General features: G+C 39.8%; 1 protein-coding gene, 1 non-coding gene and 1 pseudogene across 2 annotated transcripts in view; 2 read left to right on the top strand and 1 right to left on the bottom strand.

Annotated features, from left to right (window-relative positions):
• EFCAB2 (EF-hand calcium binding domain 2) overlaps positions 1–23,425 on the top strand; it is a 102,828-nt gene that overhangs the window by 68,551 nt on the left and 10,852 nt on the right. Inside the window, exon 3 of the mRNA XM_063082710.1 lies at positions 15,226–15,298. Within this exon, the coding sequence (XP_062938780.1) occupies positions 15,226–15,298 (73 nt within the window). The remainder of the gene's footprint in view (positions 1–15,225; positions 15,299–23,425) is intronic.
• LOC134366539 (U6 spliceosomal RNA) lies at positions 1,503–1,605 on the top strand. The gene has a single exon (XR_010022336.1). It is a non-coding gene; the product is annotated as a U6 spliceosomal RNA (small nuclear RNA).
• LOC134366470 (large ribosomal subunit protein uL6-like) lies at positions 4,319–4,880 on the bottom strand (annotated as a pseudogene).

Consider the following 23,425-nt stretch of genomic DNA (forward strand, 5'->3'; position numbering starts at 1 on the left):
TTGCCCATTTTTAAATTGGATTATTTGTTTTTTTACTATTAAGTTGTTTGAGTTCCTTATGTATTCTGGTTATTAATCCTTTGTTAGATTCATAAGTTTCAAATATTTTCTCCCAGTCTGTAGGTTGTCTTTTCATGCTGTTGATTGTTTCTTTTGCTGTGCAGAAGCTTTTTAGCTTGATATAGTCTCATTTGTTTATTTTTTCTTTTGTTGCCTCTGCTTTTGAGGTCTAATTCATAAAGTCCTTGCCAGGTCCTACATCCTGAAGTGTTTTCCTATGTTTTTTTCTAGGAATTTTATAGCTTCAGGTGTTTACATAAGTAAGTTTTTAATCCATTTTGAGTTGATGTTGGTATATGAAGAGGCCTTTTTTGAACAGAGTAGTTATGCTGAATAAAGAAATAACCATTATTTTAGCTTCATTTCCTGGCTCTGCCAAAATAAGGTTAATGTATCAAAAATGCCTTCAGAAGGGCAAGGTCTTTGTTTTGTTCTCTACTGTACTATAAATGGTACCTGGCACATAGTAGTATTCAACAAATATTTGTTAAATGAGTGAAAATCATTTTCAAATCCTGTTTTGCTCGTAGGAATTTCTGGATTGCTTTAAACATTCTCTCATACTTAGCCTAATACCAGCTATTTTATAGGGAAAGGAAAATGTTTTACATATTCTTTTGTCCTTTAGAATTGCATCAAATGTCCCAAATCAGGTCTTCACTGAGGGATGTTTTTGACCTTTAGACTGCCCTTAAAAAGAAGACTCACCACCTAGCTCAATGGCACGAGCTCCACCTTGTGTCAGGAACGTGATATTACACCCACCGAATGCTAGCCGCCAAGAACCAGTCTTCACCGGGCCAAACTTTTCAAGTGGTCCAAATGCTGTGTATAATTAAATGATGATGGCATTCCTGGGCCACCTTCTTGTGACTCATTTGCTATGAGATAATTTTACTCCCATGTCTATTACTCTATATATGGCGTAGGTGCAGAAACAAATTCTTATACTTAACCATAAAGGCTTTTGGAGTTAGTTTGTACTTATCAATATAATGAGATCTCCTCTGACAAAAGAAATGAAATGTCTCTGCACGTTTTAAAGACTTCATATGAAATAGTCGATTTTCATTTTCTCTGAAGACCCTACCAAAATTGACATGTTGGCAATTTTAAAAACATCCTATGCAGTTGATTTAAAAGGAAGAAAATAGTTTTTCTAAGGAAAAAAGTGTTTTATTTTTTGTTTTGTTTTTTACAAGAGTTATATTCGATTTCTGTTTTGTATACATCGTAGAATACTAAGTGAGTTGTTTCTAACCACCTTAACTGTCTGAATGAAGTGATCGTGACTCACAGTAGCCAAATTGTGCTGACTTGTACCAGCTCACAAGAGCTGATTGTTAAATTTTCAGGAATTCTGCAAGCCACGGTTAAAAACTAGTTTATATTAAAAAATAAATTATATAAACTTAATTAACTTTTATTAAAAACAAAGGCACTTGCTTCTGCAGCACTTATACTAAACTTGGAACAATCTAGAGAAGGTTATCATGGGCCCCACATAAGGATGACATACAAACTCGTGAAGCATTCCATATGTTTTTTCAGGTTGTTCTGTATTAAATACAAAATAAATCTTTTCATTAACAATAAAAAAAGGTAATAAATACTCAAAAGTTAGCAATTACTTTTCTACATTTCACTCATTTATCTCTCGAGGTTGTTTATGCCTAGTGTATGGTAGACAGACCATATAAAGGTATGCTATCATGCAGCTCCTCCAGATGCCACCTTGAGTGACTTCACTTGGTAGTCGGTAGCTTGAAATTGTTCATGGTGGATGTATTTACATAATGGAAATCAATTAACACTACAAATCAGCTTTTCCCCCCTGAGGAGCCAGTTGATAACCAGCACACTACTGTAAGCAAACGAGTTATGTCTTTTCTCTCTGCTCTCCCCCAAAAACCTGACAAAGGGCCGGCCCGTGGCTCACTCGGGAGAGTGTGGTGCTGAGAACACCAAGGCCCCGGGTTCGGATCCCATATACGGATGGTCGGTTCGCTCACTGGCTGAGCGTGGTGCTCACAACACCAAGTCAAGGGCCAAGATCCCCTTACCGGTCATCTTTTAAAAAAAAAAACAAAAACAAAAACAAAAACAAAAACCTGACAAAAAGAAGGAATTATTAAACTTTTAAAAACTCTTAATTTTATTTTTTTACTACATTGGCTTCAGTTTTTTTAAAGAGTTGTTTTAAGAGGTTATTTGGATACTTTTAGATACTTTAATAATTTTAATAATATAAAAATAGTTTTAAAAGGTTACTATAACATAATTTTCAATCAATTCACTTGATTTAAAAAGTCTTATTTAGTAGAACTAGGTTAATACATCTTGATGTTATATATGATTCTATCAATTACCGTTTTTATGTTTTTGTTTCATTTTCTAGTTCCTGTCTATCTTTTTTTTTTTTTTATTTCTTAACTTCTTTCTTTTATTTTCATTATTAAGCTATGAGGTTTCTATTCCCTAGCTCACTTCTTTCAGTGTTTTCTTACATTTTCCTTTTCAGTTCTCCCTTTATAGACCTCTGTCTCTTTCTTGAAATTAATGTCCTCATCTTTTTCTGGCCTGTGTTCTTCCTTGCCTTTCTCTTTTTTTCTTAGCTCACCTTTTGGAGCCTTACTACCCCCAAGGCTGAAGTGTTAGCAATATGGTTTCCTCTACAATGGCCAGGATCCCAGCTCCCTCCCAATACCATCTGGAGTTCTTTTGGCCCACCTGTCCCCTTCTGCTGTGTTCCCATGTTCCTGGCACCAGGATCATGATGTGACAATAGCTTCTAGGGTCACTTGATCTTCTGTGCCTCTAGCCTTAAATTTCAGGACGTAAGAAAACAAGAGAAGCTCTGAGTCATCTTTGCTTCTGCTATAATTTCCCTTTACTCCCATCTCAAGGACTCTAGGAACTTGGGAGGAGGCCTCTTGAAATAAATGATCTCATTCCATATCATTTGAATAAAGTGTCATCTCACACCCCCAGGGTGTCAGAGATGCAAAGGATTACTCAAAGCCCATTTCTTCTGAGCAGTGAGAAACCCCAAAAGGGTTAATTTCCAGGAACCCTCAAGAGAGAGGCATTCCTCCTTGGGAAATTAACCGATCTGGGGTTCTTTCTCAGATTTATTCTCCAGGCCAGAAAGTTACAGAAAAGGAACATAGATGGAGTTATGGCTAAGTATAGTTTAACAATAGAAGCTGGTAACATCAGTGAAATAACAAAGTGACATTCCATAACGCAATTAGTAAAAAGTTGAGATGGTCCACCAACATAAGCTTGTTCTTAGGAAATATTTTCTTTCCCTACAGCAATTTCTTTAGTATGTTTACATAGCAATCAAGTAACTTTCCTAACACATCAATCAGCAGGTTAACCTGTACCAAGGGCATCTGTCCTTGAGCCAGCAATTTTGCTGTGTTACAATTCTTTATCTACAACAGAGACTTTAGCCTGGGGAAAGTTTCCTTTCTTTTGCAAGCTTAACATTTCTATACGTATTTTAAAAAGTTAGGTTATACCTGAAAATACAAGACTTTGGAGGCTAGGCCCTGTGAAATACATTTGCTTTATTAATGTTAGTATTCTCTACAATAAAGAAACATTTGAGAAGAAGGGGCTATTTGTATTTAAACACCACCTCCCCTACCTCATTTGCCCATGTGTTCTTTTCTTCTCCATGGCCCTCTATGTTGCCTTCACTGGGCAATGCAATCAATGATGGCCACTGAGAGGCACCTGCCTGGTCAGCTGCCTTTTGGAGCCAGAGGTCAGACCCTTCAGCTGGCAACTGCTGCTCATGTTTAGGGAGCTAGTCATTTCCACTTCTGATGACCTGAGTACAGCGCTCAACAAGCCCCAGTCATGACAACCAGCTCTCATCCTGCAGGACTAGGAATGGTTCACAGGGCTATTTTCATTGTGTGTGTAGAGGGATGAAAGCGCTTCATCGTTTCCATATACTTTTCTTTTACCTGCAAGGAATGGTAGATGGATATCCCACCTCATCTCAACTTTCATTTCATGAAACTATATATTTATCTGTATCTCTATATAGATATATAGATATACATACACACACACACACACACACACACACACACACACACACACACATATCTTTTTTTTTTTTTTTTTTTTAAAGAAAAAGTCCCAAAATCAATAGAGGACTTTTATTCCATCATTAAAATTTACAAGCACGCCTTGGGAATCGTCCTATATCTTGTTTCTATAGCCGGACAACTCTTAGTTCTTACTTATCACCCTGCTGAACTGTTCCTTTTCTAGAGGCAGAGATACCATCCAAAATTTTTCTGATATCCTTGTTTTTAATTGATGTGGCTTGCTGGATCAAAGCAGCTGAATTTGGGACAAGTTCAACATCATTTCCTTCAAGGATTAACTCATCTTTCTGGGCTTGAGATGGTGAACAAGCAACACCTGGCCTCATTTGAACCCTGTGGATATATTTTTCACCCAAGAGATCTTGAATTTAAACAAGAGACCCATTCTCCTGAATAACAACATTGGTGGGGAAGTGAGCGCACACAGACCTCATCTTGTGACAGAAGCCCAGCGTGACACCCTGGATCATGCTCTGTGCATGACCACAGACAGCACGAACAGTGGCCAGTGCTTTCTATATACCCACCATTTGTCATCCCAGAGCCTCAGCTTTTTCTTTCCAAGGAGACTGAGCTCTATGTTGATGTGATTGAAGTCCCTCCGCAGGGTTCCTCCGGGGTGTATCCCTTCAGAGTGATGTCGGCATTTTCTGGAATGTTGACAGTCTGATTGCTGAGAATGGTCTTCATTCTCACAGTAGATGCGGCAAAGAGCATGAGACAGTATTTTAGATCTGTCCAGTGTTGCCAAGTTTTAACAGTTATTAACAAATTGCTATATTTGCTTTTGCTTGATCTCTACACACACACACACACACACACACACACATTTTATTATTATAGTCGTCATCATAATCATCATTTTATAGGACCATTTGAGAGTAAGTTGTAGACACTGTAACCTTTCCCTGAAATGCTCCAGTATGGATCTTCTAAGAATATTATTTTACATAGCCACAGGTTTCGTGTCTTTGTATGTTCTTAAAAATAATTTTAAAATTAGAGTACTTGGGGAGAACTTTAAGAGGTCATTGGCTCATTCCTCTGCTTCTCGCAGATAAATTCCTAAACAGTACAAAACTGGTATTTTCTAGTAGTGATAAACAGATTCTTACGAGGACCCGCCTGTAACATAAATGTGTGAATCAGAGTACAGGACAGTACTCATGACATGTATGTATACATGTAAACAAATAAACAGACCAACCCTATGCTAAACAAAACATTATCTGAGGGCCACATTTGTCCCTTGGGTCAAAAGTGTGTGACCCTTGGATCTATCTTGCAAGCTCCTGTGAGGTAGAATATCCACAGCTTTCTTTGTTATACTCAAGAAGTTCTTTGGGGCTTGCGGGTTAGCTCAGTTGGTTAGAGCACAGTGTTGGTAACACCAAGGCCCAGGATTTGGATCTCCTTACTGGCCAGCCACTGAAAAAAAAAAAAAAAAGTTCTCCTTTAAGACTAACTAAATACTCAATTGAGATTTATTAGAGGCAGGAGTTGCAGTGTTAGTAGCGTGGGTTCTAGACTGTGTGTGTTTGAATCCCACTTTCTCTATGTACTCATGGTGTGATCTTGGGAAAATCTCTTAACCTTTCTGCGGTTCAGTTTTCTTATCTGTAAAATAATAACCTATCTCACAGAACTGTTGTGAAGAGTAAGTGAATAAGAATATTTAATGCACTTTAAAACAGGGCCTGGCACATAATAATAAAACTCTGTAGAAACGCATTCTACTAATGCTAACCTGGCAGCCAGAAGATATTTATTCTCATGTTCATGCAGATCATGGTCATGGTCAAGGGATACAAGAGAGATGTGAGGACTGTTCTTCCTGAAGACTTAGAGGTCATGTCCATTCCTAAGCCAGGAAGCTAATTAGTCTTTTCGGACATTGTGAGAGAATCTGTTCCTGTTCTCATCCCTGTTTTTAACTCATTTCTCACGTCAGACTTCTGCACAGCTACTGAGATTTCCCAGTCCTGAGGAAGTCACTGCTTGAATACATTGGCTGTGTGTGGTGCCAGGCAAGTTATTTCACATCTTTGGGCCTCAGTTTCCTCATCTGTAAAATGGAGCAGCAATAGTACTTACCTTGTAAGGCTGTTGTGAGGATGCAATGAGTTAATATGTGCTCTGAGCTAGAATGGCGCCTGGCATGTAGTAAGTGCTCTGTGTTAGCTCTTAGTTACAATGTATGTCGTGGATTGAATTGTGTCTCCCCAAAACTCACCAAAGCTTGAATTGTGTCCCCCAAGTTTTATGTATTAGGTACTTGGTCCCCACTGTAACTGTTGAGGGTGGGAAATCCTATTATGGTAATTGAAAGGTGGGGCCTTGAAGAGGTGATTAGATTGTGGGACCCTGCAGTAGTGAATGGATTAATAATGGTGGTCGGGGCGTGGTTCTGAGGGCTTTAAAAGGAGAGTGAGTGAGAAGTTAGTTTCTGCTCAGCCATTTCATAATGTGATACCCTCTGTCACTGAAGTCACCGCCAAGACCCTCACCAGATGTGTTCCCTTGATTTTGGACTTCCCAGCCTTAGACACTGTAAGAAATACATTTTATTTTCATTATAAAATACCCAGTTCTGTGTATTATGTTATAAACAATAGAAACAGACTCATACAGTGTGCATTCTCTTTAACAGCCATATTCCTCCACTGTGTGTTCTGTCTACACTTGCGATCTAAGTTCTCTTACCACTGGTACTCTTGGGTTTTTTCTTCCCTCTCCTCTGCAGGTACTCTTATTAAGGTCACGGTGATCTTATTTTTGTCCAGCTCTATGATTCTGCTTATTCTCTTAGCTTTCCAGCATATTTTAAACCATAGAGATTGTCTCGCATCCAGGGGTATGTGGGCAGGGGCAGTAGGGGGTTTACGGGAGGAAGAGAGGGGACAGGGATGAGGGAGGACAGCAGGGAGACTGAACTAAGAAGAGCTAAGGGGGGGTTGCTTTATTAGAGAAGAGCACTTTCTACTCCTCCAAGGCCAAGAGCACGAGAGGTCTAGTGCACACCTCTAACGAGGCCCAAAGGCTGCACCTGTTCAGCGAAGGGGCTGATGAGGACTTCTGCTGGGGTGGAGTCAGTGCTTTGGAGCCAGAGGCAAGGGATGATCCAGAATAGCTGTTGTGGCATGTTTGCTAGGAAGTCAACAGGACATGAGTGAAAGGCTTGTTGGGCCACGTCCAGGACACATTTGATGTTGGACGGCATGAATTTGTAGTGAGCTCTGATTTTCCGTTAATTGTTTTTTTTCAGCAGTGATTTGCCGGCACACAGAAAGTGACGATTAGAGATGCTCAGGGTTATGCTCAGATAAACAGAGTGGCAGGAGAGAAGGTGAAGGGGCCAAGAGTTGAGGATGGTGATGATGGCAGTTTCGAACAGCTGACTGCAGAATATAGAGCAAGTGCGCGCGGACGAATTAACTGTTAAACGCAGCTCTATGCATGAGCCTGGGAGGAACTAGTGGAGGAACCACCCAGCAAACTCAAGGAATCATGAGAAATAATAAGTCACCGTTGACGAAGCCACTGCATTTTGGGCAGCTCGTTATGCAGCAACAGCAGACTGCGGTGCTGTGCCTTGTGTGGCCTGAGGCAAGGGAGACTGAGGCACAAGGAGAGATCTCTGTCCCTTGAGGAAACTGGGTGGGGGGAGAAGAATGGAGAGGATTCTGGAGGGGCACACAGAAAACGTCCAGCACATCAGGTGACGCAGAGGCTTTTGAATGCCCGAGTACAGTCGGAGCCTCCATCCTGAGGAGGAGGTGCCTGCAGAAGCCAGTCATGGTGGGAGTGGGGGGGCAGAGAGCACCCAGAAACAGCAGAGATGTCTCTCTCCTTCCCTTCCATCCCCTCGCAGCAGACGGCTGTGCCTTGTGCCACATCGAGGGAAGACGTCTTCACAGGGGAACTTTTTCATCATCCGATTTCCAAACCTCACTCCAGGGTTGGAGATGTGAATTGCACACTAAGACTTGAGGTAACAGATAAGTCACGTGTCTCTACTTTTCTAAGTCCAGTCAGATCCCATTTCCCTATTGTCAAGACCAGTAAAAAGTTCACTATTAGTAGTTTCTATGGCTCCTCTTTTGCTCTCTTACATTGTGCCAGGACCCCAAGGCTAGTGCAGTCTTTAGGAGAAACGGGGGAGGAAAACTGCTGTGCTGCCGAGAGGTCTAGGCCCGAGGCAGGGGCACAGCAGCCCTCTATGCCAGGCTCGGCTGCAGGGAGCCTGACCACAGCTTCCAGGGCCCCAGAGCTTTCTACAGGGGGAGGGCATCTCATCCAGTATCAACAGAAGCAAAGAACAAAGGACAGGTGAGCTAGTGGATCGGCTTGCAGGTGTGCAGGGTGAGTTCTCGAGAAAGTCGCATTGTGCAAAGGACAGGTGAGCTAGTGGATTGGCTTGCAGGTGTACTGAGTGAATTCTTAAGACAGTCGCATTGTGCAAAGGACAGGTGAGCTAGTGGATTGCCTTGCAGGTATACTGAGTGAGTTCTTAAGAAAGTCGTATTGGGCAAAGGACAGGTGAGCTAGTGGATCGGCTTGCAGGTGTGCAGGGTGAGTTCTTGAGAAAGTTGTTGTATTGTTCTCCAGGCCATTGTGGGCTCATCAACAAATGAACCTTTGCTTTTTTGCTTACAGCAGTCAGGTCTTTGTGTTTCAGGACTAGAGAGGAAGAAGTTGCTCAATGCCCAGATGTCACATGGGCTTTGTTTTCCGTGGTGTACCTAAAGCAAAGTGAGACATTGAGTTAGATCAGCTCAGAGAGAAGAGGATGATGATAGATCTTCCAGGGGAAGTGGAAAGAGTGAGGGGGGGATCTGTTAAGACTGTAAGGAAGAGGCTGCCACCCTCTCACATGCAGCAGCTCGCAGGTGGCTGGACCGAGGATGAGGGTGGCTGTGTGGACACTGAGCTTAGCTAAGTGCCTGGCCCTGGCCTTCCCACCAGCTCAGGAAGCCCACCCACTCAGTGAACGACGCCCTCCTCAGCCTTCCTCTTTGCACTGGCTCATTCCCATTAACATTCAAACGTGCTCACATCTTTCTGGTCTTAAAGAGTTTTTGAAAGTTTTCCTTGACACCACGTCCCCCCCACCTCCACCCAGGCATCCTCCTTCCCCTTCACTGCTTAGATCTGTCCTTCTCAACCCTCTGCAATCAGATTTCTCTCTCAAAAACGTGGTATATCTACACAATGGAATACTAGCCTGCCATGAAAAAGAATGAAATCCTGCCATTCGCAGCAACATGGATGAACTTAGAGAAAATATGTTAAGTGAAATAAGCCAGGCACAGAAAGAGAAATACTGCACATCTTCACTCATAAGTGGGAACTGAAAAAAGAGAGAGAGACAGAGAGAGAGAGAGAGGGAGGGAGGGGGGGAGGGAGGAAAGAAGGAAAGAAGGAAGGAAGAACAATCACAATAATACATTGAACTTCCAGGAGAGAACAGAACTGGGGTTACCAGAGGTGGGAAAGGAGGGGGTAAGGGAGGAAACAGTAAAGGGCCATGAAAAAGGGTCACATTGTGTAATGCTGAATATGCTAATTATCCTGATGGGAGCATCACACTGCACGCAGGTGTTGGTATTCAACTCTGTACCCCACAGATAGTACAATCAACTAAGCTTCAATTAAAAAAATTTTTTTTCCTTCAACTGAAACTCCCCTCATCACAATCACAGCTGATCTCCTTTTTTGCTAACTCCAGTGGACATTTCTCAGTTTCTCTTCCTTGGCCTCTCAGCAGCACCTGCCACCAGTGATGACCCCGTGTCTTTCCACCTTTTTCCTTAGCTTCCCTCTCCAGGATTTTTGCTTACCCCTCTGGCTCCTCTTCTCTGTCCCTTGTGCAGGTTCCTCTTGCTCTGACCATGCCTTGAATGTGGGCACTCAGCATTTTTCTGGACCATTGTCCCTTCCAGCTAATACATGCTTCTTAGAGGAGCCCTTCTGCTCCCCTGGCCTCATTACCAGATCTGCATCTCCCGCTCAGATCTTTCTCCTGAGCTTCACACTCTCCTAAGGGTCAAGTCTGTGGTTTGATTTTACCCTCCTTGGAAGCCAGCAAGTTAGCCTGTTACTGTTTCATGGATATTGACAGAAGACCTGAGACTCTTGGGTCAGCGACAAAGGACATTATCACTCCTGGCACAGCAGGCATCACGAGCATCAGCTTCTTGGTGTCAATTCCTGAGCCCTCCAAGTTCCACGGTGACACCCAGATGGATGCCTGCACAGCCAGCAGGTGACGTCACAGGAAGGGAACACTGAGCCTGAGGGATCTACAGCTCACATAGCAAGTAGTAAGCCAGCTGCTCTTTGTCCTGGACGGACAGATCACCTTGTTTCTGCAGGTTGCTCCTGCAAACTTAACCCTGAAAAATGGTCAGAGTCTTGCATTCTTGACATAGCATGTCCAAAATCGGACTCTTCATCTCCCTGTCCCCTAAACTCGTTTCTCCTTCCTTTTTCCGAACTCAGACATTGGTAATGGTAATGGTCCTTGATATTGGTAACTCACTACCAATTGGTAATTCATCCTCAATTCTTTTCTGAGCCTCTTCTCCCTCAGGTTCAGCTGTTCATGGAGTCTGATGAATCCCTCTAAATAATTCTTGAGTCTGTTCTCTCCTCTTGGCCCGTGCTACTTGTTTCTTGGTCAGACCACTTACTTGGTTAAAGCAACAGCCTTTTATCTTGCAGCCAGAATACTCATTCCATTTTATTAAGTTATTTAATTTAAAATGTATGTGTTCATTTGTTTGAAATTGAAAAGGTATGTGGCGAAAAGATGTACTCCTGCCTTGGCCCTGCCACTGCTCTTGCCAAGGCGTTCTCCACCCACCAGTTCATGGCACCGGCTTCTGTGTGTCGCTCCAGAGATGAGAGATACATTGCTATCATTTCTTTTTGTTTTCTTTCTAATACAAATTGTAACTATAAAATTTTTTTTCTTTGCACTTTACTTTTTTCATAAAATAATGTATCTTGGACATCATTTCAAATCTGAATGTAAAGAACCTCATTTTTGTTTTCAGAATGTTATTCCATTGCATGGATGAACTGTAACATTTAGTCAGTCTCCTGTTGTTGGACCTTTAGTTTGTTTTTAGCCTATTTTTATTACAAGTAATGCTGCATTGAACAACTTTGAACATGTATCATTTTCTGCCATATTTGATTATAGAGCCCTCACTTAAGTCTGATCTTGTCACCACCCTACTTAAAACCCTTCAATATCACACTGTAGCACTTAGAAAAACTTTAAACTCCTTAGCATGGTTTCAAAGTTACATGTCATTTGCCCACTTCTCAGGACTCCAGTTCACTTTCTTGCTTTTCCTTCTCATATCTTTTTTTCCAGCCACACTGAACTTTTGATTCCTTGACTATCCCACGATTTCATCTCAGGTCCTTTGCATGTGCTATTTCCTTTGCTTGAAACATTTCTCTTCCCATGTAAGCTTTAAGTAGTCTTAAATTTAATTCTGATGGAAGCTTTTCCTGGCCCCATAATTGCAGTCTAGGTTAGTGCCCCTTCTCTATATGTCCATGACATCCTTTACCAGCCACCACACCCCTTCCCAATTTACTTTCTGTATTGTAATCGCTTGTTCATCATTATTCTGTGGTAGAACATAAATTCCATAAGAGCAAGGACACTCTGTATCTTATTTGTCATTGTACCCTTAGCACGTGGCATAGTCTCTGGCACACAGCAGGCACTCATAATTGGTTTGTTGAATGAATGGGATCTGGAATCATTAAAAATGCATTTTAACTCCGGTGCTGCCACTCACTAGCTGTCCGACCTTGGGCAAGCCATCGGTCCTTTCTGAGTTTTAGTTTGTTTTTCTGTGAATTGGGATAATAGTACCTAGGTACCGAGGACAGGGCTGTGTGAAGATCAAGTAAAATGGTGTATGTGAAAGTACTTTCTAAATATTGTGCAAATCAAGTATCAAGAAAATGTTAATGCGTTATTATTAAAGTATGGAAATTTGTGTCAGAATCTCAGAGACAGTACTTCAGCTACCTGAGCATAAAATGGCTACCCTGGGTGCAGTCTTCACATTAGAAAGAAGCCACAATCCAGTATCCCCCAAACATTGAAAAACGATTCAAATACTGCTTAAACTTTCTCAGAGAAGCACAAGGGGGGTTTCACTGCTGGCACAGCCTGCCGTAATTCTGATTTTCTTTTTATCCGCCTCTCTTCCCAAAGCCTGGATCCAGCTGTTCCCTAGAAGTGCACTGTCCAAAAGGAGTTTTTAATATATAATTTGAAATTTTCTAGCAGTCACGTTTTTTAAAAAGTAGAAAAGAAACAGGTAAAATTAATTTTAACAGTATGTCTTATTTAACCCAATATATGTCTAGAATATTATCATTTCACCATTTAATTAATATTACAAATTATTAATGTGATATTTCACATTTTTTTCATGCTAGGTTTTTAAAATCTTTGTGTATATTACACTTAACAGCACATTTCAATTCAGACTAGCCATGTTTCAAATGCTTAATATCCGGATGTAGTTAGTGGCTACTGAATTGTACAGCATAGGACAAGAATTTTCTTTCCGCATATCTCTTCAAAATTTTCGCCTGCAAGGACTTTCTTCCCCTGCTCCTTTCCTGCCCTCCCTTTCATTTTGTTAATTAATGCAGATTTTACTCTCATCTCTTTGATTCTGGAGTTTAAGCAATTCTCTGATTCTCACACCAAAAGGTGTAGGATGTTTTGGAGGATATAAATCTGTGAATACTTATCAAATCCTTTTTTTTTTTTCTGTCCCTGCTTCATTAACTATTTATTCTAATGTATACAATAGCAGGTCTGATGTCACCTCTTCCCAGGGTGACGGAGACATAAAGGATTACTCAAAGCCCATTTACCCAAAGCAGTGAGAGGCCCAGAAGGGGTTAATCGCAGGAAGGATTCCTTCAAGAGATAAGAATTCCTAGGAATAACCCTGAATCAGGTTTTCTCCCAGTTTTTATTGTCCAGGCAAGAAAGTTACAGAAAAGGAACACAGGTGGTTACAAAAAGAACAATGAGATAATCGTCATGGCAACACTTAGTTCCCCAAGCAATTTAAAGAAACAAGCAAAGACAAAATGTGGAACATCCCCCAACCATCAACCTTGAAGCCTTTAGCTCACATACTTTCCCATCATTAGGTTTAGCAACACCAAGGATGATTGCCCTTAGAGCAAGCAATTTTAGTGTGTTACAATTTTTTTTTAAAAAATTTTATTTTGGGGCCGAGCCCGTGGCGCACTCGGTAGAGTGCTGCGCTGGCAGCGCGGCGACGCTCCCGCCGCGGGTTCGGATCCTATATAGGACTGACCGGTGCACTCACTGGCTGAGTGCCAGTCACGAAAAAACGACAAAAAAAAAAAAAAAAAAAAAAAAAAAAAAAAAAAAAAAAAAAAAAAAAAATTTTATTTTGTTGATATACATTGTGGCTGATTATTTGCTCCCCATCACCATAACCTCCCTCCCTTCTCCCTCCCCCCTCCCCCCCAATTACAATTTTTTTTTAATCTGCAACAGAGACTTTAGGCCTGGGAAAGTTTTCTGTTTTTCCCAATATTAGAGTTTCTATGTGCAATTCTAAAAAGTTAGGCTTTACCTTAAACTACAGGGCTTTGGCCTTGCTGAAACTACAGGGCTGTAGCCCCACTAAGCTACAAGTTAGGCCCTGTAACATACATTTGCTTTATTAATGTTCAGTGTCCTCCACAGATGTCACAATAACATTTACTACATTGGTGTTCTCCAGTTTCATGGAACATCTCTAGGGACTTAATGAGCGATAGTACCATCTGATAAAATGTTATTAGTTTCTAGTAACACTATCACATTCAGATCCTGACCAGGTAGGTGATATGGACATGAAAAACCATGTAGAAATGCTGAGACTGAGGTGCTGAGGGAGTTACGAAATACAGTTGGCATGAGGACATAACATGTTTTGTTGGTCCTTCGTTTATTATGAAGGAAAATCAGTAAAAGAAAAATAAGAATTCTATCTTCCACAGTTATCAACTTGAGGTTTTTCTCTTAAGTTGGTAGTTGTCCCGCAACCTCTTTAAGTGAAGAATTTAAAAATTCTTATTTAAAATGTTTCTCAGTAAAATAGGGAGTAAATATAATTCCACTAAAATTATCTAAAATAGTAAAGAAATTAAGTATTCCAGTTAAGTGAATATCTGTGAAATAAAATTGACATTCAAATATCACAACTTTCATTTTAATCATTTTGAATGGAAATACTTAGTAATCTATTTCAGATCCCCCGTCTTAGTATCCAGAGAGTATTGAATAGAATTTATACTTTTCTTAGGTTATTTGTTAAATTATGGGGGCAGGTGAGGTGAGTAACTAATATTTATTGAGTGCTACTCTGCCAAGAGCTGTGCTCTATAGTACAATAGCTCATCTTATTTGACCCCATTAGTGTGTCCCCAGCCCAGTTCTAAGTGTTTTGAGGAAGGTGCTGTGTTTTACCTACCAGGTAGGCTTGTGTGCACAGAGGTTAGGTAGGTAACCTGCTCAGTCTGGCAAGTCGCACAGCTGGGATTTGAACCCGGGCAGTTCAGTACTAGAAGCCATGCTTTTAAGTACCCTGCCACTAACATAACTTCACCACACACTTCTGGGGTAGACATCATCATCCCCATTTTATAGGTGTGGAAGCTGAGGCTCCAAAGAGTTATGTGACACTTGGAATCACCTGGTAAGGGGCTGATATTTATTTTTCTTACTCTCCCCCTCCCCTTTCTGTTCCTTTTGTAGATTTTTTTATTTTGGCCCAGTTAGAGTTTTCATTTCCCAATCAATGAAAACATTTCTTTTATCTCTCTTTGGTTCCCTAGAAAGTCTCTTTTATAATCATGAGGCAATCTTTGAGTGACTTGGTTTGCTTTGTGACATATGCTTTGAAATAATTTACAGATATGTTTTCAGAGTTGACCTTCTAACACTACTGGCAACTTCTTTTTCCAGAGAGATTGGAACAATTGTCAGGTCCTTAGGATGCTGCCCTAGTGAAGGAGAGCTCCACGATCTGATCGCAGAGGTAAGCAGGGCTAAGAGGGTCTCATGCCTCAGACTCTGTGTGACAGCTACTCTTTGAAATTAACAACAGATCCTTACCTGAAACCAGAAATGCCCCAAACTGCAGAATGTGCTCAGTGAAAATACTAGGACAGCTATGCATATTAGCCAGCCAGCAGGATCTGAAAGAATTAAGATCAGATCTTGAAGAAATGACTGTGAACTAGTTCCACAACTGATCAAGTAAAGAATCCACATTAGTTATCCTCTCTTTATGAAGTTGAAGAAAGATCAGTAGACACAAGGGACTGACTATACGAGAAAGGCTATTGACAGATGAAAGGAATGTAGTAAATAATATCGGTTCAAAGGGGACAGAAACAGAGAATGTAAGGAATTTATATTTACTTGGGGGAAATAAAACTAACTTTCAGAACAAGTAGTAAATAGGATAAAATAATGAGAACTAACTTTACATTGACCAGACATTTTGAGAGTTTAAAAAAAATGATTATTTGCGATAGTGTAGGTGCATCCCTGGAGAGAATTATCTGATAAAGCACTGGATGAGCAGCCCACGATGAGAACTTTATGCCCCGTTTGGCTTTCCAGAAAGGTCTTTGATCTCATTTCAAATGCAGCTTTCAGTTTGACAAAAAGGCAAGGAGTGGTGTCTTATTTATTTCCTCACTCCTCGTACCCAGCATAGTATTTACTTGCTCAATGTGCAGTGTTCAGTGTTGAAGAGAAGGAATGGAGACCTTGGGCAAGTCACTTAACCTCTGCTGAGTATCAGTTTCTCCATAATGTTATCTACTTCGAAGTCGGCTTCAAAGATGTATGAAATAATGTGCAAGAAGACACGTTTTGAATCCTAAAGTACTATATAAAGATTAGAAAGATGACTCTTCCTAGATCTTAGTACCTTGGTAACTAAAAAGCAGTATCAATATTTTAAAAACATCTCTAAATATTTGATAAAGGAATCTCAGTTGTAAGAATACGTTGTTTTTCCATTTGGGGGCTCAATAAAGCTATTTTTACTAAGGTTAGAGGGAAAAGCTTATTTTTCCTGAATTGGTGCTCACATTTTTTTTTTAAAAAAAGGTGCTGCCGATCACGGACTTAAAATGTTTATATCCACAAAGCTGGAACTGGCATTACAGAGAGGCAGGCTGGCTCTGTGGAAGAGATAGGAACTGGAAGGTGAATTTACAGTGAAATCATGACTGATGCACGTTCAGCACAGTAGGTGTAACAGTCATGAAAAATGCCTCTGACATTCAGAAAAGGAGCATCTTTAGATCGTACTTCCTTTGTGGTTTGTTTGCATGTTTTAATAAACTATTTCAGGAGTCAATGAACCATGGCCTCTGGGCCAAATCTAGCCCACCATCTGTGTGTAATGTCAAAGGACACAATTACAGCAAATTTAGTTTAAAGATCTCAATTGGCTATATTGTGATTCTAGAATCTGGCAACATCTCATTCCATAAAATAGAATGAGTAATCCAATGTGTTAGCTTGATAGACAGAGGAGGACTGAAGAAAGCAGAAGCAAAGAATGGAGAATGTTTTACCTCTCAGGGTTACTTTTTCTTTTAAGGCAGGTACAGGGAGACAGAGCAATAGAAAAATAACTGATTATCAGGTTACTTCTTTTTGTGTGTGTAAGGATTAAAGTGCAGGAAACTTCATGATCATGCTGATTGAAGATTTAAACTGGACTGTTGGGGAAATTGGCTGTTACCTCTCTCTCCTGATTTCTCCAAAGGTCAGACAACAATTTAGTTTGGGTTTGGTGAACTTCAGCAGGGTGACTCCATTTTGATTTTTAGTCTGGCCTGTTCTGGCCGAGTACAGAGCTCAAACAAAACAATGACTTCCTATAATTTTTACCTGACAGTACATGAGGTTTTATTGGAATGTGGCTAAACTCGTTTATTTACATATTATCTATGGCCGTTTTCTTACTGTGAGGGCAGAGTTGAGTAGTTGCAACACAGAACATATGGCTTGCAAAGCTTAAAATATTTGCCATCTGGCCTTTTACAGAAAAATTTTGCCAACTCTTTTTGTACAGGTTTCTATGCCAAAGTAAAACAAATAGTGTCAGAAGATGTAGACTTAGTGGTCGAAAAGGCAGTCTTTTCCCCAATGTAGATTTTTGTTGCCTTTGTCCAATATGAGATGGCTGTAAGCCTGAGGGGTGATTTCTGGGTTCTCAATTGTGCTCCATTGGTCTGAGTGTTTATTTTTTATGCCAGTACCGTGCCGTTTTGGTTACAATAGCTTTGTAGTATAATTTGAAGTCAGGTAGTGTTACGCCTCCAGCTTTATTTTTTTGCTCAGGATTGCTTTGGCTATTCGAGGTCTTTTGTTGTTCCATATGAAAGTTAAGATTGTTTTTTCCATTTCTGTGAATAATGTCATTGGTATTTTGATGGGCATTGCATTGAATCTGTAGATTGCTTAGGGTAGTATAGACATTTTCACAATGTTAATTCTTCCAATCCAAGAGCATGGAATATCTTTCCATCTTTTTGTGTCTTCTTTAATTTCTTTCAGAAGTGGTTTGTAATTCTCATTGTAGAGATCTTTCACCTCCTTTGTTAAATTGATCCCTAGGTATTTTATTTTTTTTCATGACAATTGTGAATGGGCTTACTTTATTTCTCTTTCTGTTAGTTCATTGTTTGAGTATATAAATGCAACAGATTTAGGGGCATTTATTTTGTATCCTGCAATGTTACTGAAGTTATTAACCAGCTCTAGGAGTTTTTTGATAGAGTCTTTAGGTTTTTCTATATATATAGTATCATGTCATCTGCAAATAGAGACAGTTTGACTTGCCTTTTCCAATTTGGATTCCCTTTATTTATTTCTCTTGCCTGATTGCTCTGGCTAGTACCTCCAGTACTATGGAAAATTGGATATCCATATGCAGAAGAATGAAACTAAATATGCACCTCTCACCATATACTAAAATCAACTCAAAATGGATCAAAGACTTAAGTATAAGACCTGAAACTGTAAAATTCCTAAGGGAAAAATATAGGTAAAACACTTCAGGAACTAGGTTTGGGCACAGACTTTATGAACATGAGCCTGAAAGCACAAGCAGGAAAAGAAAAAATAAACAAATGGGACTATATCAAACTAAAAGCCTTCTGCACAGCAAAGGAAACAATCCAACAGAGTGAAATGACAACCTACAGAGTAGGAGAAAATTTTTGCTAACTATGCATCCAACAAGGGATTAATATCCATAGTATATAAGGAACTTAAGCAATTATACAGTTAAAAAAGCAAATAACCCAATTAAAAAATGGGCAAAGGAGCTGAATAGGCATTTTTCAAAGGAAGACATACAGATGGACAACAGGTACATGAAAAAATGCTCAACATCACTAATCATCAGGGAAATGCAAATCAAAACTACACTGAGATACCATCTCACCCCAGTTAGACTGGCTATATCAAAAAGATGGTGAATAACAAATGCCGACGAGGGTGTAAAGAGAAGGGAATGCTCCTGCACTGTTGGTGGGACTGTAAATTAGTACAACCACTATGGAAAACAGTATGGAGGTTTCTCAAACAACTACAGATAGATCTTCCATATGATCCAGCAATCCCACTTCTGGGTATATACCCAGAGGAATGGAAATCATCATGTCGAAGAGATACCTGCACTCCCATGTTCATCACAGCTCTGTTTACAATAGCCAAGACATGGAACCAACCTAAATGTCCATCGATGGATGACTGGATAAGGAAACTGTGGTGTATATACATCATGGAATACTACTCTGCCATAAAAAAGAATGACATTCTCCCATTTCAACAACATGGATGAGTTTGGAAAAACTTATGTTGAATGAAATAAGCAAAGCACAGAGGGATAAATACTGCATGTGCTCACTCATAAGTGGGAGCTAAGGAGAGAAAGAAGGAAGGAAAGAAAGACCACAGTGGTGCATTGGACTTGCAGAGGGAGAGAACATACCTAGGGATACAAAGTGGAGTGGGGGGGAAAGGAGGAGGGAGAGGGAGGTTGGGGCTAATTGGATAGGGGACACGGGGTACATTACAAATTTGTGGTAATGGGTATGCTGCCAGTATGCATCTGGTCTTCACATCTTGGGCATGAGGGGTGACAATCAGCTTTGTATCTCATGAATATTTATAACCAATTAAGAAAACAAAGAGCATGTTGATTCAAGTACCACTTATAGCTATTTGGCCTTCAGTGAGTCCCATAGTCTTTCAAAGCCTGGTTCTATAGCTGCAAAAGGAGTATAATAATAAAGTGGTTTTTTAAATGAGGATTACATTTACTGACTGTGAGGAACCAACTGTTAATTGTTGGGTACTCGGTGCAAAGTTTTATCTCTACCTTTTCCTTAGGCACATTGACATAACCTTGTAAATTACAGGTATTTGGAGCAGTATGGACCAGTGGGGATCACTGAGCTGTCTAAGCTCTGTAAATGTTTTTCTGTATTTGTATACCAACACAATTTATTCTAATTAAATTCTAGCAATCTACTTAAACAGCTGTTTAATATGTTCAGATAGCTTTGTGAGTATGCTTTCTGAACTTTCCCAGATAAATGAGGGAAAAAAAGTACATATGTGGGGTCTTCAAAAGTTTATGAAAAGGCTGTATTATCTTTTAATTCTATTTTTCCATGAACTTTTTGAAGTACTGTCTGTATTTATCAAATACATTTAGAAAATCAAAGTTCCATAATAGTGGACATCTAGGGGTAAATGCCATATTGTGAAATGTTTTGTTATCGTTTTAGAGATCAAACTGTTTAAATGTATGTATGATTTCAGCTGCATGACATTCTGGAAAAGCGAAACTATGGAGATAGTAAAAAGATTAGGGTTGCCAGGGGTTGGGGAGGGTGGGGGATCAAGGGGTGGAGCACAGAGGATGTTTAGGGCAGTGAAACTACTGTGTATGATACTGTAATGGCAGATACGTGTCACTGTGCGTTTGTCTAAATGTAGAATGTGCAACACCGAGAGTGAACCCTAATGTAAACCTCGGACTTTGGCTGATGATGATGTGTCGGTGTAGGCGCGTCTGTTCTATCAAAGGTACCAGTTTGGTGGGGGATGTTGATAGTAGCGGAAGCTTGGTGTGGGGGGAGGGCGGCAGAGAAGGGAATATGGGAATTCTCCGTCTTGTTACTCAGTTTTGCTGTGAACCTAAAACTGCTCTAGAAAATAAAGTTTATTAATTAAAACAAAAAGACTAATGCACTGGTAAAATGTTCACAATATGTTAAGTAAAAAAGCAGATAGGCTAGAATTCTGTTTTTGCTTAAATATAAACATACATATATATTTAACACATACACACATTTTATGTGAATATAGAATTGTGTAAATAAAACAAAATCTTCCATCATTATATATAGCGAGGTAATCTCTACATGACAGCATCAACTCACAGGTGATTTGTATTGTTTATGCTTTTATGTATTTCTTAGTTTTCCACAAAGGACATGTATTATCTCATAATAAGAAAAAGGGAAGAAAAGAACAAGTTGTCTAGCGGTCAAAAAGACACTGTCGAAGATGCATTTTGAAAATTTGCATAAAATTGCTCTTTAAAATGTAAGAATGAAGAGCAATATTTTAAAATTAACATACCCTTATGTACATGATCTTAAATATATCTGTGGGCCTAGTAAAATTTATGTATTTCACTTGACTGTAACTACTTTAGAGGATTTTTCTTATTAGGAAAAAGGGGGATCACATTTTATGCATCACTGCAGTCAGATATTTGTCGTGTTCACACCATTCCTTTGCTTAAATTAAATCTCAGCCCAGAGTAAAGCTTTTCCTCCAACCTTATTGCAACACAAATTGAAACAATTGCTTTTTTGGTATGAATGGAGTTGAAGAGTTCCTTAGCTCCAACACTTGCTGGCTCTGTCAAATACAAGAGGACTCTACCCCTAGAGTTACACTCACACCTAGATAGAAACTGAACCTGAAACTAATTAGTGTAGCTGGAGCCCCTGATAGGCTCCCCCTGATTCACCCTTGCTCCCCATCACTTCAAATTATAGACACTCACAGTTGCAAGGGAACTTGCCTGTTGCCTGATTTAGCCACCTGTTGATCTTTGGATGCTCTGATGGTCCAACCAAGAGATGATTCAATCTATTTTTATTTTTATTTTTTTAAAAGGACACTTGTTTACAGTATGACAGCTGAAACAAGACAGAAGGGAGCCTCGTTATTTATTTGTTTGTTTATTTATTTATTTGGCGACTGGCTGGTACAGGTGTTACCAGCACAGTGCTCTAACCAGCTGAGCTACCTGGCCAGCCCTCTTCCTATTTTTAATATTTCCAGTAATAGGAAAGGAATTTATAACCCAGAAGGACCACACATCCTAACTTTTGCACAACCACCTCTGGAATTTTTAAATAATTTTTCTGAAGTAGGTGGCCTTAAAAATTTTCATTTGTAAAGATAACATTTTTGGTAAATGCCAATGAATTTTTCTTATTCTATCCAAGCTAGAGAAATATTTTCTTACTTGTATGTATGTCCTGGTTTTGAAACATGATTTATGTCAAAATTTGTGTTTGTACTGTTTAGAGCATAACAGGAAATATCTCATGGTTTTTATATTTTTTACAAACAGTTAAAAAATTTTTTGTATATATATCTTACTTGGTCACGTGGAACTAGTTGAAATGCAGATGCCTTATAAGCCATCTTAACTACTGATATTATCTTGCTTTTTTGTGAAGCATGAGATAGTTCAGTTTATTGACTGATTGTTATGTCACTGGGGAGAAATGAATTTTCACTGTGTGTTTTATTGTGCCTATTCAGTGGGTTCAGCAATAAAATAAATAATGCTGTAATGGGAAAAGAGATGAACTGACGATTTCTCTATGGAAATGGAAGAACTCTAGGCTGTGATCCCAATCAAAACACCTGACTGACTTTTAGGACCTCAAATAGGCACTTAACTTCCCTGTGCCTGTATATCCTCAAATGCAAAATAGATTAAGAGAACTGACTTAACACCAAAGTAGAGTAAGAAACAGTATTTGTTGAGTGCTTTGCGGCTTAGATAAATTTTGATATTTTTTAAAGTCCCACTGAGTTGACGTATTTATTGAGACGCCTCCGTATTGGGCAAGAGGAGGCAGAGACTGGAAATGCCTGACTGCTCTGTGAAGGTCTCGAGAATGCACGTGGGCCATGTTGGGTAGCAGTGGGAGCAGTATATTTTCTTCACCTCTCCTACTCCACCGTAATTCTTTGGAGGAGGAGAAGCCGGTATATCAGGGCCTTGGTCTTCCAGGCCAACATCTGCTGGCATGTGGTTAATTAAGATAAATTCACTGGAAATGGTACTTTTTAGCAGGCTACACCTGGAGGATCTTCCCACAAAGAGGCTTTCTCCCTTTATATTCATTAATGCTGCCTTGGTTACTGTCGAATCTTTACCTGTTTTTTAGCACATTGGTCCTCCTCTTAGAAGAAACAAACTAGGTTTAACTAACTTTGCCTCGTTCATGTTTACAATAACAGGATATATTTGTTTTGTCTGTTTTTGTCTTTTGAAGAGGAGGGAGGTGGAGTTTGGTAGATGTCTGTTCCTGTCCCTCTCTTTTCAGTCCAAAGAGACCTGTGGGGAGGGACAAGGTATTCAACATGCCTAGCAGTTTAATACATTATCTTAATCAGTACATTCCACATGGATTTTACAGATGGGTGGCTGGGCCAAACTTCTGTACAAACTGTTAGGTCCGTATGGTGGGTCATCGAGGATGTGCCTGAAATTTCAGCACCAGAGATTAATTCTTTTAGGAAGAGGTGTCATTGTGTGTCATAGAACCAGAAGAGTAAATGCTGCTGATAGAAATCATCATCATCATCATCATCATCATCATCACCATAAGACTCCCACGGTTCACAAAGCACCTGTGTGTCATATCTCGTGCAACCTTCGCAGCGACCCTGTAGGGTAGATATTACTGTTCTCCCTGTATTAAAAATGAGGATGTGAAGCTGGAGGATGAATTTTAATAAGAATATTTTTAACTATTCTTGGTCTAACATAATGAATTTATTGTGATATATCTGTACAAAAAAGGCA

The sequence above is a fragment of the Cynocephalus volans genome, chromosome 18, assembly GCF_027409185.1.
Source record: "Cynocephalus volans isolate mCynVol1 chromosome 18, mCynVol1.pri, whole genome shotgun sequence".
Taxonomy (NCBI): domain Eukaryota; kingdom Metazoa; phylum Chordata; class Mammalia; order Dermoptera; family Cynocephalidae; genus Cynocephalus; species Cynocephalus volans.